Source organism: Quercus robur, chromosome 1 (assembly GCF_932294415.1).
Source record: "Quercus robur chromosome 1, dhQueRobu3.1, whole genome shotgun sequence".
Lineage (NCBI taxonomy): Eukaryota > Viridiplantae > Streptophyta > Magnoliopsida > Fagales > Fagaceae > Quercus > Quercus robur.
In genome coordinates, this window is record NC_065534.1 from 24218734 (window position 1) to 24235998 (window position 17265).

The 17265-nt window shown below is 31.4% G+C and overlaps 1 protein-coding gene across 1 annotated transcript; it reads right to left on the reverse strand.

Moving 5' to 3' along the window:
• Window positions 1-5350: 5350 nt before the first annotated feature.
• LOC126726493 (cytochrome P450 714C2-like) lies at window positions 5351-8957 on the reverse strand. Its single transcript, XM_050431757.1, has 5 exons — window positions 8530-8957; window positions 7398-7624; window positions 7057-7304; window positions 6340-6697; window positions 5351-5999 (listed from the first exon to the last, which is right to left on the reverse strand). The coding sequence occupies exons 1-5, from the start codon at window positions 8816-8818 to the stop codon at window positions 5574-5576; spliced, it is 1548 nt and encodes a 515-aa protein (XP_050287714.1). The 5' UTR covers window positions 8819-8957; the 3' UTR covers window positions 5351-5573.
• Window positions 8958-17265: the final 8308 nt, after the last annotated feature.

Below are 17265 nucleotides of genomic sequence, written 5' to 3' on the forward strand. Positions count from 1 at the left end.
CTAATTTGGTCCTAATACTGATATTATTTTTTAACCCACCAATAATAGCTTTTTGCATAAGATTTATTGTAAAAATGTTGTAGAAGTATCACTCCAAAATTAGTTATGCTCCCCAAACATAATCCTTAATCCCTTTTTTTAAAATGTTTAAATAACAATAATAAATATTAGCCTAAATAACAACAAACATAAAACAAACAAAAACATATGGATATAAGTCATTTGTCCCACTTTTTGTATTCTATTTTATCCTCCAGCAATGTCAAATGAATATATTACAAGTTGGGATTGGTAGAACATAAAACGGGATGCAAAAAGTGACAAAAAGTGAGACAAAATATTTATAATTTTATATAATTCAGTAAGAGTGGTCCCTCAGTGTATAGGTAAATTCAAAACCACCTTCAAGTTTGGGTTAGTATTAGCCACTGCTTAGAAATTTTATCCAATTTACTCGCTAAGCACAAAACACTTAACATTGTTTGCTCTTATTTTCCCAAAAAACCTAATACGTGGTCAATTCAATTTAATTATCCCATAGTGACTATATTGTGACAATATATGCACATGGAAGTGTCTGAGTAGAAATTAAAAAAAAAAGAAAAAAAAGATGGAGAACAATTAGAGATGAGAAGGAAGCAAAAAAAAAAAAAAAAGAGTCAAGAAACTTTCAAACAACGGTAAGTGTGGTTTTTATGCTTATAAAAGCAAATTGACTATTTTTGAAAAGTCTAAACTCTAAACAGTACTTCAACCCTAACCTCCACACCTCATGGCAAGTAGTTGGAACTTGGAAGCAACAGCTGAAAGCAAAACAATAATTTGGTAGGCAATTGAATTTGAGGTCTTAAAAGAATTCTTTCAAACACTTTTTACGGTATGTTTGGTAGAGTAGAAAAGAGACTATTCTATTCTATAACAACTACTCTTTTGGAATAGCTATTTAACTCTTTAGTTTTACTTCCATCACTACAAATAGAATTTTATTCAGAAGAGAATTTACACAAACAAGATGCTCAAACAATATAAGAAAACTTAAAAATTATATAAAATATGTTAGAATTGTGTGGTTACATTATTAAATTTATCATATCCCAATAGCTTAAGTTTTTGGAATAATCAGAAATTTAACATTATACAACAACAAAGTTTTAGTAGCAAAATTTTGAGACCAGCTATGGATCCTAAACAAATTACTTAAGGTTAGCTACATGTATTCTTTTTCTTCATTCTATTCTATTTAAAAAATCATACATTTTGTTACTTCCTTAATTAATTGACATATCATTTGTTATTACTTCTACTAATGTAATTTTTGGTCTTCCTTTACGTTTTTAATTTTTTCTCTATACTTGAGCCTTATTCTTTACATGATTGTCATTCTATTCTATCTAAAGTCTATTGTTCTGTATGTTTCGAAGGAAAATTTTGTGTAAAAATAGTTTTTTATGTTTTCCATTATTTAATAGCATCAGAAAAAATAAGTCGAAGAAAAACTATCTTTGGAATTAACATAAAAACATGACTTTCCACAAATTATTTTTGGAAAACAACTCTATCTCACAGTAATATAAAAATGAGTTAAAGAAAAATTATCTTTGGTCAACATAAAAATATGGCTAAATAAGAGAAGTTAGGAGATTGTTTTTCAACTCATTTACGGTTGCTACTAAATATAGAAAAACAAGATAGTTTTATAGAAAATTATTTTTGAAAAATAACTTATTAATTTTCTAAAAAATATCATTGTTAAAACAAAAAAAAAAAAAAAAAAAAAAAATTTCCGTCACTCTGGTAAAATGATTACACAATTATTTGACGGAGATAAAATATGTCCTCTACATACTATATTTTTGTGAATTTCCTTTTTTTGATTTAATAATGTCTTTAGGACATTGTTTAAATAGCATTAAATGTTCCTGTTTTAATACTTAAAAATTACTTTTTTAATACTCATTATTTATGAAAAAGTGTCAGATCCAATTTTTATATATAGAATGCGTACAATTGAATACATTTTCTTTAAATGTGAAAAATTATTAATCAAAGTAGTAGTAGTAGTATATATTTCTTAAATAATATACTGAAGACTCTTTTCTATAAATTAGTATGTCACATAAAATCAAATTGAATTTCCTTTTGTTTATCACGAAGGATTTCCAGAAGAACATGTTCTTCATTTGATGGGAAAAAAGAAAAAAGAAAAGGAATATCGAAAATTCAAGTGGTATGCAGATAAGATTTGTCTGGTTCATACGTAGACAGGTTTTTTACAAGATAATTATCTTCTACTCCTTACAAATATAAACTCAGAGTTAATATGAATTTTCATTAGAAAGAACTGAATTTAAAAATAGGTGAGACACGTGCAAATAAATTAACAAATTTGCAGCTGCAGTCAACGATGGTCAACGGCGGTAACATACATCCTCGCTGTAGCTGCCATTTTGGCATTTCCGACTAATGAGATAAGAGAAGGAATAAGTCTTACAAATTAAAGTGCCGGAGATTCAAAGATCAATGAAAATTAAGTAATGTTATGGCTATAAACTATTTTACAATATTTTTACAAATTATTGATGTGATAAATTCTTGCCAGATCTCATCTGGACCTACCACTAATATTAGTTTTTTACTTATCTATAACCACCTATTATATTAGCTGTTTGTCAAATATTTTGTGGCTTTAGCATTTTTCCCGAAGATTAAATTATCAAAGTAAAAGTCCTCAAGTCCTCAGTGATATTGAATTGTGACGTTTAAATCCTCAGTCAAAAATTAACTCCTATCAAAGTAAAAGTCAAGAGATAAGAAGAAAATAAAATCACTTGTGTTGCAGTATGATCAACTTTGGATGCACATCTAGAGGCTTGTCGATCGAGACTGTAGCTTGTGGTTGTTATTCATGATTCTTTTAGAAAAGAAATAGTTTCTGTTTGGTCAAAAATGTCTCCTTAAAGTATCTCTTTGGTTTAATAAATTCCCATAGTAAATGTGTTGCAATTTCATCAAGGTATCGGGAATGAACAAATATTGAGTCCAAATCTTTTATCCCACTTTTCCTGCTTCATCCTATATTTCACCAATAAAAACTTGCCACATGTTAACCTAATTAATTAATTACTACCATTAATTAATAATGATAGTATTAATAAGTCAATAATGGTAATATTTAATTAGTTAGGTGAACATGTGTCAAGTTTTTATTAATGGAGTATAGAGTGGGACAGGAAAAGTGGGACAGAAGATTTGAACTCCTAATGGTTTGGGGTCTTTTTGCTCTCTTGTCATGCATTGAATTGATCGAGCTTTCTTGATGACCAGGATTAAGTTTGGGAAGCCAAAGGCCCAAAGCCACTACTCACGTCCCCACAAGCGATGAGCAAGGTTAATAGTGCATCTTTCAATCATGCAGCAACCCCCCCCCCCCCTCCCCCCCCCAAAAAAAAGGGAAGCTTGAAAGATACAATGCTCACAAGTCACAACTTGAGGATTAACCCCCCCCCCCCCCAAAAAAAAAAAAGGAAGCTTGAAAGATACAATGCTCACAAGTCACAACTTGAGGAAAGTTAGACATTAAATTAATTAGTTTCATGAAAACAAGGGAAATAGTGAGTAATAAGTTGAAGAAGAAAGGTATATCCTTATTTGTATATTCTAAAACTCATAAATGCATTTTTATATTTGCTAAATTTAACTAAGTGTTCTAGGATTTATAAGGGGCAAGTGTGTTAAGTGACTGTGTGAGTTCTGAGAATTCTGTTTTATTTGCAATCTGACCCCACATTTTTGGGGTCCCTTTTATTTTATAATAGTGTTTAACTTATTTTAAAACCTTTTGAATGAAGGGGGAAGCTATTACATCCATTTGATACTGGCTTGGTTCTTATTAAGCTATGTTTTCTTTCAATTATGGAAAACATGTTTCATTTCTTGCATTTTCTAGCATACTACTAGAAAATACAGATATTTCACTGAAACAAACAAAGTGGTAAAGAAGTCAACACCATACTTCACCAAAAAGACCCTCCACAAATTTCCATACTGATGTGGATAGAGAAAGTACATTTTATGATTAAGATTTTTTTTTTTTTGGTATATGACATTATAGATAATGCCACACCATGTGTGATTTCAAATGGTGTGAAACTATATACACCTTTAGAATTATAATATTTAATACGACACAACAAATTTCACAAAATTTTTCACATCTCTTGAGGTGACAAGTTTTGATTAACGAATGATAAAAGAGTTGTTAATAGTGGCCCTAATAAAAGTGATGTTTTGCTAACCACAATCTACCATCTCAATATATAAGTTGTGAGAAAAAGTTCTTGAGAATTTTGTTTGTTTGTTCATTGTTCTTAATATGAACCATAAAGTCTATCCATTTCAAATGGAGAGAATCCTAATACATTTACAGATGTGTCCTGTTAGGGTCATATTTTCTATAAATTGGCTTATCTTTTGACAAAACACATTTTACTTGTAATTAGATAGATCTAAGTTGGGTTTAATATCTCAAGAAGTATGTGAAGTCTACAAGTGAAGAAAAATAGTTTCATTAATTCTCGACACTAGTCTTAACACTAGCATCTATCGAGATTTAATGAAGAAACTCGACACAAGCTCGATCTATCTAGACTTTCGATTTCGAAATTCTCAGATCTGAATTTTGACCCATGATGACTTGGATAATTAGAATTTCTCTCTCTACAACCCTAGACCATATAAAAGACTTATTTTAAAGTCATCAAACACATAGAGATTCAATTAGAGAACTCATACACTCTATGAGAGGTTACTATGTTTGTGCATCTTAGGGTTTTGTAACTAAGTGCTTCCAGATCTTTAACATGTTTTGAAGTAAAGAACTTTGCAGTCAATAACAATCAATCAGTTGCATGGAGTTAGTCACGTACTAGGATCCGTGTAAAGGAAGAAGTCTTCTACAAAGAACAAGTCCAATTGGAGATTGGAGTAAAGGTTCAACTATAGGTTGGTATTTTGAGATAGTTTGGGGTAATGGTAAGATTCCTTATATGTGTAACTGCTTGTTTTTTATTAATAGATTTTTGGGAGTGATACCTAAAATTCATCTAGTGAGTTTTTTTCCTTGTGAGGGGTTTTTCTCATTCGTCAACAAATCACCATGTCATTTAATTTCCATTGTATAATATTTTATTTGGTGATTTGTTGATACCTCCATAATTTGCATGTAATTTAACCTAATTAATTAACTTGGGTAATTGAATTATTTAACCGGGGTCAATCTATAAACCTACCATGTCCAAACAAATTCAATGAGTCCAATTAATAGTTCACTCTCCCCTCATGGAACAACAAAAAAACAAAATCAATCTTTATTCATTACTTCAGTAGTACGAACCTAAGAACAAGTAATGTAAAAGATTAAAGTTCAAAAGAACTAACATGCTTCTCTCAGTAGTTCGCTGTCACAGCAGGTAATCCAATTTCCCCATATGAAGTTAATACATAAAATAAACCAAGTTTTTCTTCTTCTTTTCTCTTTCTTTTCATGTTGGACCAACCCAATCATAGGGCGTAGCTTACAACTTCCTCACCAAGATATCTACTCCATGTTCAGGTTCTATAACCAACCTAAGAGCAGGTGCATGAGTGTATTTGGGAGAGAGGGAAAAGGTGAAGTTGGACAAAATGAGTGCTATAAGTATCTTGAGTTCAACCATGGCCAAGTTCTGTCCAAGACACACTCGGGGCCCAACTCCAAATGGCATATAGAAGTGTGGAAGTTTGCAAGACCCTGTAATTCCATTTGCAAATCTTTCTGGGTTGAACTTGTAAGCATCTGGTCCCCATACGTCTGGATCAGTATGCAATGTCAGCACCATGGTCCAAAGGTTGACACCCTTCGGGACATTAATGTCCCCAAATTTCATGTCCTTTAAGGCCTCCCTTGACACCACACTTACTGGGGGATAAAGGCGCAATGATTCGTGAATCACCATTGTTAGCTGCATATGCCAATTGAAATTTAAAGTGAGAAAATGTCTTCACTCTTAATGCACTTGGATAGAATGTTGAACATCTAGGTTCACATTTTAAAGAATATGAACTTAACTCTTATTAACGGTATAAAATTTAAAGTAATACCAGGTTTTTTTTAATTTCTTTTTTAGATAAGAAAAGATTTGAATATTGCTCTTTACTATCAGGCCACACCAATTGGTTTCTTGTTGGTGTAGGCAAGATTTGAAACAAGTCACTTATTCAACAACAAGAGGCTTTACCCATTTACCAGTGCATCTAATTGGAAAAGTTGGAACCCATTTAAGTAATATTAGTTAACAATACCTGTTTCATCTTACGAAGCATATCAGCATCTGGAATAGCACCCCCACAGATACTGAGAACCTCAGCACGGACACGGTCTTGCCATTCTTGATTTGAAGCCAACAACATGAGGCACCATGTAGCAGAAACAGCAGTGGTCTCAAACCCAGCCAAATAGATGTTCTTGCAGTTGTCAACAATGAAGCGGTTTGTTGCCTCCTGGCTCAGATCACTATTTTTTGCACCCTCCAGAACCGTTTGCAATAAATCCTCGTCATTACAAGTACCATTTTGTCTCTCCTTCACTACATCTAGTATCAAATTGCGGACCTCCTTTTCTAACGCCCATGCTTCCCTATTGTTCTTTGTGGGGAGATAACTGTAACATATACATTTGGTGAAATGAGTCAATTTTCCAATATATAGTTATTAAAGAGGCTTTTGCCACACATGCTTGCTTCCCAAGATTTGAAATGTATTCATTTTATAGTTCAGGATAAAGATTTGAAATGTATTCATTTTATGTTTGTACAATGACAGAGATTATAAAAAAAAACAGAGACCTTCTTGATTCTATTTCAGGCTGATATGTTAAGTTGTCACTTTGAAAAGTCTCTGGAATTAAACTACGTACCTATAACTTTGGCAGTATCATCGTTTCATAGATTCTGTAATATTCAACGTAATGTGGTAACAAACAACTTCAATATTGTGAATTTCATACAAGAAACATCGTACCTCATCCCAGGGATCCCAGTTGCTAAGCTTCTCTTAGACATGGCCTCCTGGAGAGTTCTTAGTTTCACGAAAATCTCTTCCCCTTTGGAATAGTTGCTGCCAAAACAGGCTCTTGAGATAACATCTCCAGAGAAACTTCTCATATACTCATCGATTTTTATGTCTGCAGTTCCACCCTGTGTCTCAATCCTACTCTTCCATGAGTCTATCACTGTGATCGTCGACTCGGTAATTAAGTTCATCATTCCCTACAAATAGCTAACCGATTAAGTTCACATTTTTAGAAAAAAAATTACCATGCTAGAGGTAAACAAAATGGTTGGTTAATAATGATTATATACCTTAACCTTCTCCATATATAATTCAGGTGCAAGTATTTTTCTCTGGTGTGCCCAAACAGCCCCATTTGAAGTCAAAATGCCCTGTCCAAGCAATGGACCACGATCTTTGTGTTGATATGAAGGCTTTCCCAAGTCCAAGGATGTACATGTGGATATCTCTCTCACTATGTCAGGTTGGGTCACGAGTAATATTTGTGTGTTCCCAAGAGAAAACACAAATACTTGACCTGTTTGAACATAAACATGCATCAAACAAAAGTGCTTTAAGTTGTTACAAAATTTGCTTCAACTCTTAAGCAAGAAGTTGTCATTTTCATGGTAAGCCGTATGAACGCAATAGTGTGGGTAGGAAGTGTGAAATTGAGAAAACTGAATGATGAAACTGACAACTCTAGTCTTGAGTCTTTTCTTTGAAGCTAGATGAAAATCATGAAACTGACTATTCAAGTTCAATGTTGGCAACTTAATTTGACCACCTCAAGTCTACCCATTACCTAGCTACCTGGTGTTATTACTTATTATCAGTGATCCTAATTAAAGATATAACATATTTTATAACTCCTACCAACCAATATGTCAATTTTTAAACACAAAACAAGAAAATTTTTTTTAAAAAAAAACTAAAAATTTCAGTTGTTGTGGTAATGAATATGATTCGTATCAATTCAACAACATGCTAAATAAAATATAAAATACTAATGATACTACAAAATTTCTCTACATAAATTTTATAAAGTGAAGTGAGAATGAGTGAGATTAATAAGTTTCAAAAACATAATAAATAGATGTTAAATTTTTTTTTTTTTTTTTTTTACACACCCGATTATAAAGGTTATATAATAAAATTGTAATATTCCTTACATCAATATAATTGAATATCTCAAAGGAAATTGCTACAATTACTACCAAATTTACTACAAAAAGCTTACAATTAACATAGAATAAATATGATTAATGTCACGTAATTTTTTTTTAGTGATTACTGATTATTGATACATTAATTATAAAATTAATAATGGTTTTAACTTTTTATGATATAATCACTTTTATATTATCTTAACATAATAAAGAGATGATTCAGCTAAAAAAACATAATAAGATGATGATGATGATATTGATGAGTGAAAAATACCATATTGCTTCCTCCATTGGTCAAAGAAGGGGAAGAGAACAGCACCACAGTTGTGGGAAACAGGGGCTTCACTGGTGGGAGTCTTCACTGTGGTGGATTGAGCCTTCTTTATCTCCCTAATATTTCCGAGCAGTAAAGTTGGTGCTGGTCCATCGATGCCTTGTTTGCTTAGCATAGATCGAAGTCTCTTTGGCTTCACCACCAACCCATTATACAAGCGTAGTAACAATCCAATGAAACCAAGCACTGCAAGGGAAATGACTGTCTTTGCCTCAAATTGTACCTCCATGACCCCAACTCTTTTCTTCTTCTCCCTTTCCTCTCTTTTTCTATTTATAACTCTTACAGGAACACAAATGTTGGTACTTTCAAATGTTAAACTGGGTTGGCTTTATTTCTAAGCTCAAGAGACCTGAATATATAGTCAGCGAGGTAGGACAATTTCGTCATAACAAAATCAGATTCCTGGTGTAATTCATATCTTACATAAATAGCTAAACAACCGCAACGGCAAAACCTTGCTACGTGGGCCCCTCAATGAACCGGTAAAATGAGTGTAGTTCCCACTACTCTTTCCTAAGACACCATTACTATTGTTGTGAAAGGAGTATTATATAATGGAAAAAAAAAAAAAAAAAAAAAAATTGTCAAGTGAATTGATATTTTTTATGCGCTGGGAGGTTAAGGGAAAAAAAATGTTCAAGTTACAGAGTTAACCATATATATAATGGAAAAAAAATTAATAAATGTCCTAAGAAGACATATTTTTAAAAACTTTTTATGAAGAAATAAAAGTATAGCTGATTTTTTTAACAAATTTTTATATTTTTTATAAAAATGATATTAAAATTTTCTTTAAAAATTTTCTTTAAAATAATTTATTATCAAATGGTACACCCATTAACCAATCCCAATCTTATCTGAACAAGGAAGGAGAATGTAAGACATGACGGCTCTTTTGGTCTAAAGAGATACCATTATTGCTTAGACATTAATATCATACCACTATGAAATTTATTTATTTTTGAGAAACTACTATGAAAATACTAAAAACGAGCGACTTGGTAGTTGGTAAGCAACATGTGAAAAAGGATAATAATTTTGTATGCGGTTCTTTTTTTCTTTTTTTTTTCTTTTTTGAGAAAAACTTGGTATGCAGTTGAATTTGAGGTCTTAAAGAATTATTTCTCTTTTACACTTTTAATTTTGATTGGATACAAGCAGGATTTACATGAACATATGCATGTCCTTTTGAACATATATTAATATAAGAAAACATATATATATTTGTGGGAACCGGCCCAAAATAAGGCTGGGCGCTAGGCCCGTCCGAGGACTCAGCCCATCCGAGGAGCCAGCATGACCCAAGCAATCCTTATTCAGGCCCCTTGGGGCAAAGAAAAGATGTCCGAGGAGTAATTTCTCCTCGGATACTGCAAAATCCGGAGGAAGGGTACATCCAAGCCGCTATAATCCATCTTCTAAATACGTAAAAAGGAAGGAAACCCGAAATATCTCAGTAAAGGCTGCCACCACCACATTAAATGCATTACAACTACTCTCCTGACCGCATTAATGTGGAGAAGACCCCTGAACAGTGCTACCTTAGCTACCGCAACTCACAAAGAACTGAGAGAAGTGTCTGATCGGACAGGTGCTCAAGTGGGGGTTTGGATGATCAACAAGTGTAAAGCCTAGATGATTGGAAATGGCCTATATAATATGTAAAAGTCCCTTAAGAGAGGGGGACGAGAAAAAAGGAGATAATACTGTAGCATGGAGAGGAGTCTTACAGCATTGATCTGTATCTATTAATCAAGTTTTTAGCTCTATCATTCCGGCTGACCTTTCAACACAATAGCATTTGTTCTTGTTTGTGTGTTCCCTTAACCCATGCAATAATCCGTTTAAACTTACTTAAACCGAGTTCTTTAGCCCATACTCTACAAGAATTCATTGTGTTGGGCTTTTTAGACCAAGGCTTGTAACAGCAAGAATTTGGTTACTAAATTGTGCCCCTACAATATTGTTTATATGTTAAGTTTATTTTTCCCATGAATAAGTTGTTTTTAGATTTTATTTTATTTTAATTCAAAATTTCACTTATAAAATGAAATAATTTTTTAATAGTTAAATAAACATTAATTGTGATTTTCGCAAATTTATATTATTATGTAATTTAGCTCTAAATTTGATTGTTTATACACAAATTTTTATGAAGGAAAATATATTATTTATTGAAAAGTAATTTGCAATTCAAATAGGTGGAGTGTTAGGTGACAAAATCATGCAATTGAAGAACTGGATACCAACAATTTATCTAGGTGGCACCAAAATGAAGTTGAGGTAGCACGCAAATTAATGAAGTAATGGACACATCAAAGCCGTGTGAAATCCTTAAATTAAGTCCAAGAGCACTTCATTGAAATCTGAAACTTATAAATGTAACGTTGAAAACTTGAAACTTGAAACCGACCTAGTTAGTACTTGTATAAATAATTGTAATGAAGCAAATTAACAATGTAGAACAAGTAATGCAGTCAAAACCATGAAATGAATGAAAAATTTAAGAGCATCAAGAAACTCTAACAAAGTTTAAAAGTTTCCTTTTTATATAAAAAATTAAAAACCTTCCCATTATCTACAAGGTCATCCGTATGCCTCACTAACAACAGTAACATATTCTCTTCTCTAGCCACATAATTAAAACCTTCACCCGTGACATTATTCAATAATAATTCAAACCTTCACTCGTGACATTATTAAATAAAGATTATATATTTATTTATATATATCTTCTTCTTTTTTTTAATGTTTTACCTTCTCTTTTTTTTTTTCTTAATAGTTTTGGCACTGAAGGGCCCTCACCCCCTCGCTTTGCCCTAGTTAACAAGTAGTTACTAAATAATAGCCACTCTCCTAAACTAAGTGATGATTATTCTTTTCCACAGCCTCAAAAAAATTCTTACATTTACATTCTCTCTCTCTCTCTCCCTCTGTGTGGGGCTAATGGGTAATGGAATTGCCTTACAATGTTGAAATATTCCTATGCCACAACTTTTGGTCTTATCGATTCATTGAACTATGAGCGACCAACAATGTCAAAGTTAACTGCAATTAGTTTCAAAACCTATGAATTCAAAAAGTCCCCATTGGCTGGAGATGATAATATATAAGCTCCATTGATTAGGGGCGCCAAAGTAAGCAAAAATAGCAGTACCGGTGTACATGTGGTCCAAAGTTGAAACCCATAACATTGACAATGGTGTAAGTACGGTTAAACTTTTTGTAGTTTGAAAGATTAGATTTTATGGGCTATAACAAGATAGTGGACCATGAAAATTTAATGGTGGTTCAATCTTCTTTGTTTTAATATTAAAAAAAACAAAATAGCATTTCTGTAATAATTACTATAGAATTGGTACAACTGAGGACATCAGATCATTATAACTTTTCGTCGAAAGCTTTATAATTCAACTAGTATTTTCAACGATAATGTCCAAAGTTTCAATCTCCCTCTTACAATTATCAAATTATAATTTTTTTTTTTTTAAAAACTACATTTCCTTTAAATGTGAAATTTTACTTCTTTTAAAGAAAATGTGAAATTTTATTAAAGTAGTATATATTTTTCAAATAATATACTAAAGACTCTTCACTCTTTTTTTTTTTTTTTGGGTGAAAAAAAAGACTCTTCACTCTTGTTTACAAATTATTATGTCATTTGATGGATGCATATATATAAAAGAGGGTTCCTCTCTTTTAACTAGATTTTTTTGTGGTTCAAAAATGCCCTCATTAATGAAGAGTAACTTCATTTAGAAATAGAGTAATAAATGTCGAATAACAAATTTCATTTTGAATTCAAAAAGAGAACTTCTAAAATTTAGAATTTTTTTTCCTTCATGTTCCAAAAAAAATAAATTACAATTATTGTTTTTTTTTTTTATATACAAGATAAAATTTCTACTCTAGCCTAATTTAAGTGTATATGTGTGTGAAACTCTCTCCTGGAGACTTGAATCTCGACCCTTATCCCCCACAACCCATAAGCATTTATACTTATGAAGTGACCACCACACCAAAAGTATACAGTGGTAATTATTGCTTATTTCTAAAGTTTATTCTTTTTATTTATTCGGAAAAAAAAAATATTTTTCTTAATTATACTGTAATAGTCTAATAGATGTAAAATATTAACCTTTACCCAAAAAAAAATAGAAGATTCTCTGCTTCCCTCATTTATACGTAAAGAAACAAGCATTCTGCAACATCATAATCTTATAGTAATTAAAAATTACATTCAATAAGAATTTTCAACATATTTTGTTGAAATGTGGAGCATTCGATTGCAAAAGATCATCTGATAGTGCTTTCATGCTCGGAGTGGGGTCATATTTTGGAAGACATAAAGCTACAGCTCTGAGCATGGAGGTCCTTGGAATCCCTTGGAATCTCTCCTAATACAAATAAACCTAAGACTAGACTACTGGTCCAATTTTCCACGTGACACTTGTTAATGGCATGGACGGAACAACCTAGGGCCTGAGGGGGCCATCCCCCTCCCCCACCACACGCTAGCCTTTGAAAAAAAAATCCTATTATATATATTAGCATAAAAAATTTACTTTTTGATTCTAAAATTAATATACTTAGCCCCTCTTTCCCAAACAATTTACAAGTTGACCCATGAAATCAAAAATGAAAAAAAACTTATCAAATCATCCTTTGTCTGGTTGTCCCAAGAATATCGTAGAAAACATTTAGTTAAACATTTGGGTAATTTACAAATTTGGACAACAAGGAAAATTTACAAAACAATTCACATATTCGGATAATAAATTAAAAAAAATCTTTGGACACCATCTAAGTAAAAAAAAAAAAAAAAATCAATTATAAATCCTAGCAAAACAAATCACAAAAACTCAATAATCTTTATCCAATTTTTACCTCTAATTTGAGAGCTCTTTATCCCTCTCAAATAACTCTACCCCATAGTCACAGAGACAACTCCTATACTGCTAATCACTTCACCCATACACCAATTAGTGTCACCATCAACTTGGATTAGTTAGTGTCTTTAACTTAACCCAGGAAAAAAAATTTATTTTTTTAAAGAGCTGCTGCTCTTTAATACAACCTGTGGATAATTTTTATTTATTTTTAAATGATATAATTTTATTAATTTTTAATGTTTTATTAACTTTGGGAGACACTTGGCATGCATGCATAAATATAATACACGTATGAAACAAAAATCTACTATTTTGTGCCTAACCTAAACTGCCACCAGCATGTGTCTGATTAGTCTATTGGTAATAAATTTTGTGCCTTAACTAAATTATTGTAGTGATGGGAAAAGCTTTATTATTTACATAGTTGAAGACTCAAAGTTTTCGTTCATTATCATGTGATTATTTAACAGATCTTTTTTTCTTTTCTTTTTTTACTACTTTTTCAAAGTGGAAATTTTTTAAAGGAAAAGATCTCACATCTTTATGCTACTGCAACCTTAACCAAGTAATTATAAATAAAAAATTCCTTAACCAAGACACCGATAATTGTCTTGCCCTTTTTTTCGCTGAATATTAGTGCATGATGTTGATTAACCATTATTTTAGTTGTTTTATTAATGTAATACTAGACATGGATTTGAACTTTTAACTATAGTTTTTGCATTTTTTTTTTAAGAATCTTTTATATATAGCATTATGAATTTATTAGGTATAGAATAATGTGAAAAGAATAAATATATTTTTTTAAAATTTATAAATATCTATTATTGATTTAAAAAAAATTAAAAATTAAAAAAATTAAAAATTAATGCTAATAATGCATCGTTGTCAACCTCTAATATTAATATTCCAACTTTCTAAAATTCTTGAATAAAGAACTCCCCCCCCCCCCCCCCCCCCAAGGTCCTTGAGTTAATGAAACATTTTAAAAAGTTTCAATACCAATTTTATTTTAAATGTAAAAAATTATCCAAAAAATCAATTCTTTTCTTATAAAGAATTTTTAAAAGTATTTTCTAAATAAATTCCTTCAAAATATCAGTAAAAAAAATCATAATATTCTTTAATTATTATATTTTTATGCTATTAGTAAAATTCTCAGTCCCTAATCTTTGAGATTGCTTTTTTCCAATATATGTTGGTTACATTTCTTTATGTCAAACTCATTTAAGTTTTGTGAGTGGTACATAGTTCATGATGTAAAACTCTTTTAGGTCATCTTAATCCTAATTGTATTTTTTTTTAAGTGTAAACTACAAATTACACCCCTCAAGTTTGAGGGTATTTAGATTTTAAATTTAGAAGTTTCAGAATTTGGATTTTGCTCCCTAAAGTATGGGAGTATTTAGATTTTATACCCTGACGTTTCAGAATTTGGATTTCACCTCCTAAAGTTTGGAAGTATTTGGATTTTATACTCCCAAATTCTAAAACTTTAGGGTGTAAAATCCAAATACTCCCAAATTTTAGGGAGTAAAATCCAAACATCCCTAAAATTTATGGGGGTAAAATCCAAGTTCTAAAACGTCATGGTGTAAAATCCAAACACTTCCAAACTTCAGGGGTAAATTTCAAATTCTGAAACTTTAGGGTATAAAATCTAAACACCCTCAAACTTTAGGGGTGGAATTTGTAACTTACCATTTTTTTAATTTATCTATTTCTATTTTTTATTGTTTCTATTTGTATATATTATATATTTATTTATTTGAAGTCTTTACTAAGAAGAAATTCAAAATTATTAAACAAGTAGTAGTATATATTCTTAAATAATAGTTGAAATTAAAAAAAAAAAATTTTGAAGAAAAAAATAGAAAATATTAAAATATATTGTTACTAGGATTTGAACTCTAATGTTAATTCATTAAAAGAGATAGATTCATTAAATCAAATGCGTATTTTCATTGACTTTTGAAAACTAAAAACTGAAAACGACATTTTACATGTTTTCAGTGTTTTTCACAAATTGAGTTTTGAGAACAGTTTTTACTTTCCGTCCATTTTGGATTGTCAAACAAGTTTTTTAGTCTTAAAAATAGAAAATTGTTTTTAGCAACTGTGGGGGCCAGTCAATCAACAGGCCCATTAAGGTCAGGATCGTTGGGCCTGTGGCCCATCCGAGGATGCAAATCCGTCCGAGGAGGCCTAAGTCTGGTCATAAGGGTAATTATCGAGGGGGAGATAGTCAATATCACGAAAGTAGAGTTCCGTATTCGTCCGAGGACACCATACTCCTCGGCAGTATGCATCCGAGGACGATCAGGACGCGGTCTTGTTACAATCGGACCTCGGAATTATGTCACCACTGAAGATGGGATAACAGACCAAGGGTAAGAAAGAAAAGACAAACAAATATCTATAACTACAGCTGCCTTCGCATTAATTGCCTTTCAACCAACTCTCTGGCCGTATTAATGTGGAGGTGATACCTGAACAGTAATGAAGTAGCCTTACAGCTACCCATAGGAGGTTCCAGGAGGCGTTAAATGGGACAGAAAGAAATCCCCCGAACCCAACCTACACGTGTGTGGTGAGGATGGAACACAGAGGGTGGTATATAAACTAAAAGAAGAACATGCAGGGGGGGATCGGAACATAGAAATAGAGAAAAAAGAAAAGCAAATACTAAAGAAGAAAAACGTGAAAAGCAAAAGAACTATATCTATTACAAGAAATAAACCGAACGTGGTGCCAACTCTGAGCCTTCAATATACGTGAGGGTGAATCTTTTCATTCTACGAAAGTTAATCTAGTTCTTAATACCTACGCTTTACAAATTATATTGTTTGGGCCTGTTTACGTGCGAACCCAATATCATTTTGGGTCGTTACAAATCGAGTCCTTACAGCAACAGAAAATAAAGGAAAAAACAATTGCCAAACATACCCTTACATTTTCTACTTAACAATATTCTTACAAGACTTTTTAAAGAGTAAAAAAAAAAAAAAAAAAGAATGACTATCAATAATATTTAAATTATATAGGTAAGAATTATACTATGTATTTTAATATATATATATATATATATATATATATATTTATATTTTAAGTATATTTATCCATATGAACGAGCTCCCTATTTACTAACCAGTTGATTTATAATTTTCCATCTGAAAGAATTGAATGCGAGCCACGCGGTCGAACTCAAACTATTCCAAGTCATTCATACCTCTATTTATGACGTCCTAACTTTTCAGTCAAAATAAATAAATGACGTCGGTCAAGATTGGTGAACCCTCAAAAAAATGGAAAAAAGAAAAAGAAGAAGATTGGTGAACTGAACCCTGAACCCCCCAAATTAACGGCATTAGCCATTTTGGACTTTTTTTTTTCTGCCAGTCTGTGCACTATTTATGTCAACCAAATAAATTTTTTTTTTGTTTTTTTTTTTTTTTGAGAAAGACCAAATAAAATACCTGATGGTCGAATTCGAATATATATATTTATATTTAATTTAAAAGAAGATGGTGGATTATATAACAATTAAAATTGTCTAATATTTGGACTGTCCACATTAATTAATTGTTGTTCCATTGCAACATGCAAGATAACCAAACTCTCCTAACATGTTTAGACTTTAGAGGTTTTAGACTCATCATCCCAGGGCAATGAGCTGCTTGAAATGAATGTGTGCCAATTATTTAAAATGAAATTGAAAAATATTACAAACTTTATTATATATATTATTTTATAAATTGTTTATCTAATAATAAAAATTTTA

Coding starts and splice junctions, on each gene's coding strand:
- LOC126726493 (XM_050431757.1), bottom strand. CDS start 8,818: ATGGAGGTACAATTTGAGGCAAAGACAGTCATTTCCCTTGCAGTGCTT. Junction 7,625..8,529: donor CCAATGGAGGAAGCAATATG/GTATTTTTCACT, acceptor ATGTTCAAACAG/GTCAAGTATTTGTGTTTTCT. Junction 6,000..6,339: donor TGCTTCGTAAGATGAAACAG/GTATTGTTAACT, acceptor TGGCATATGCAG/CTAACAATGGTGATTCACGA.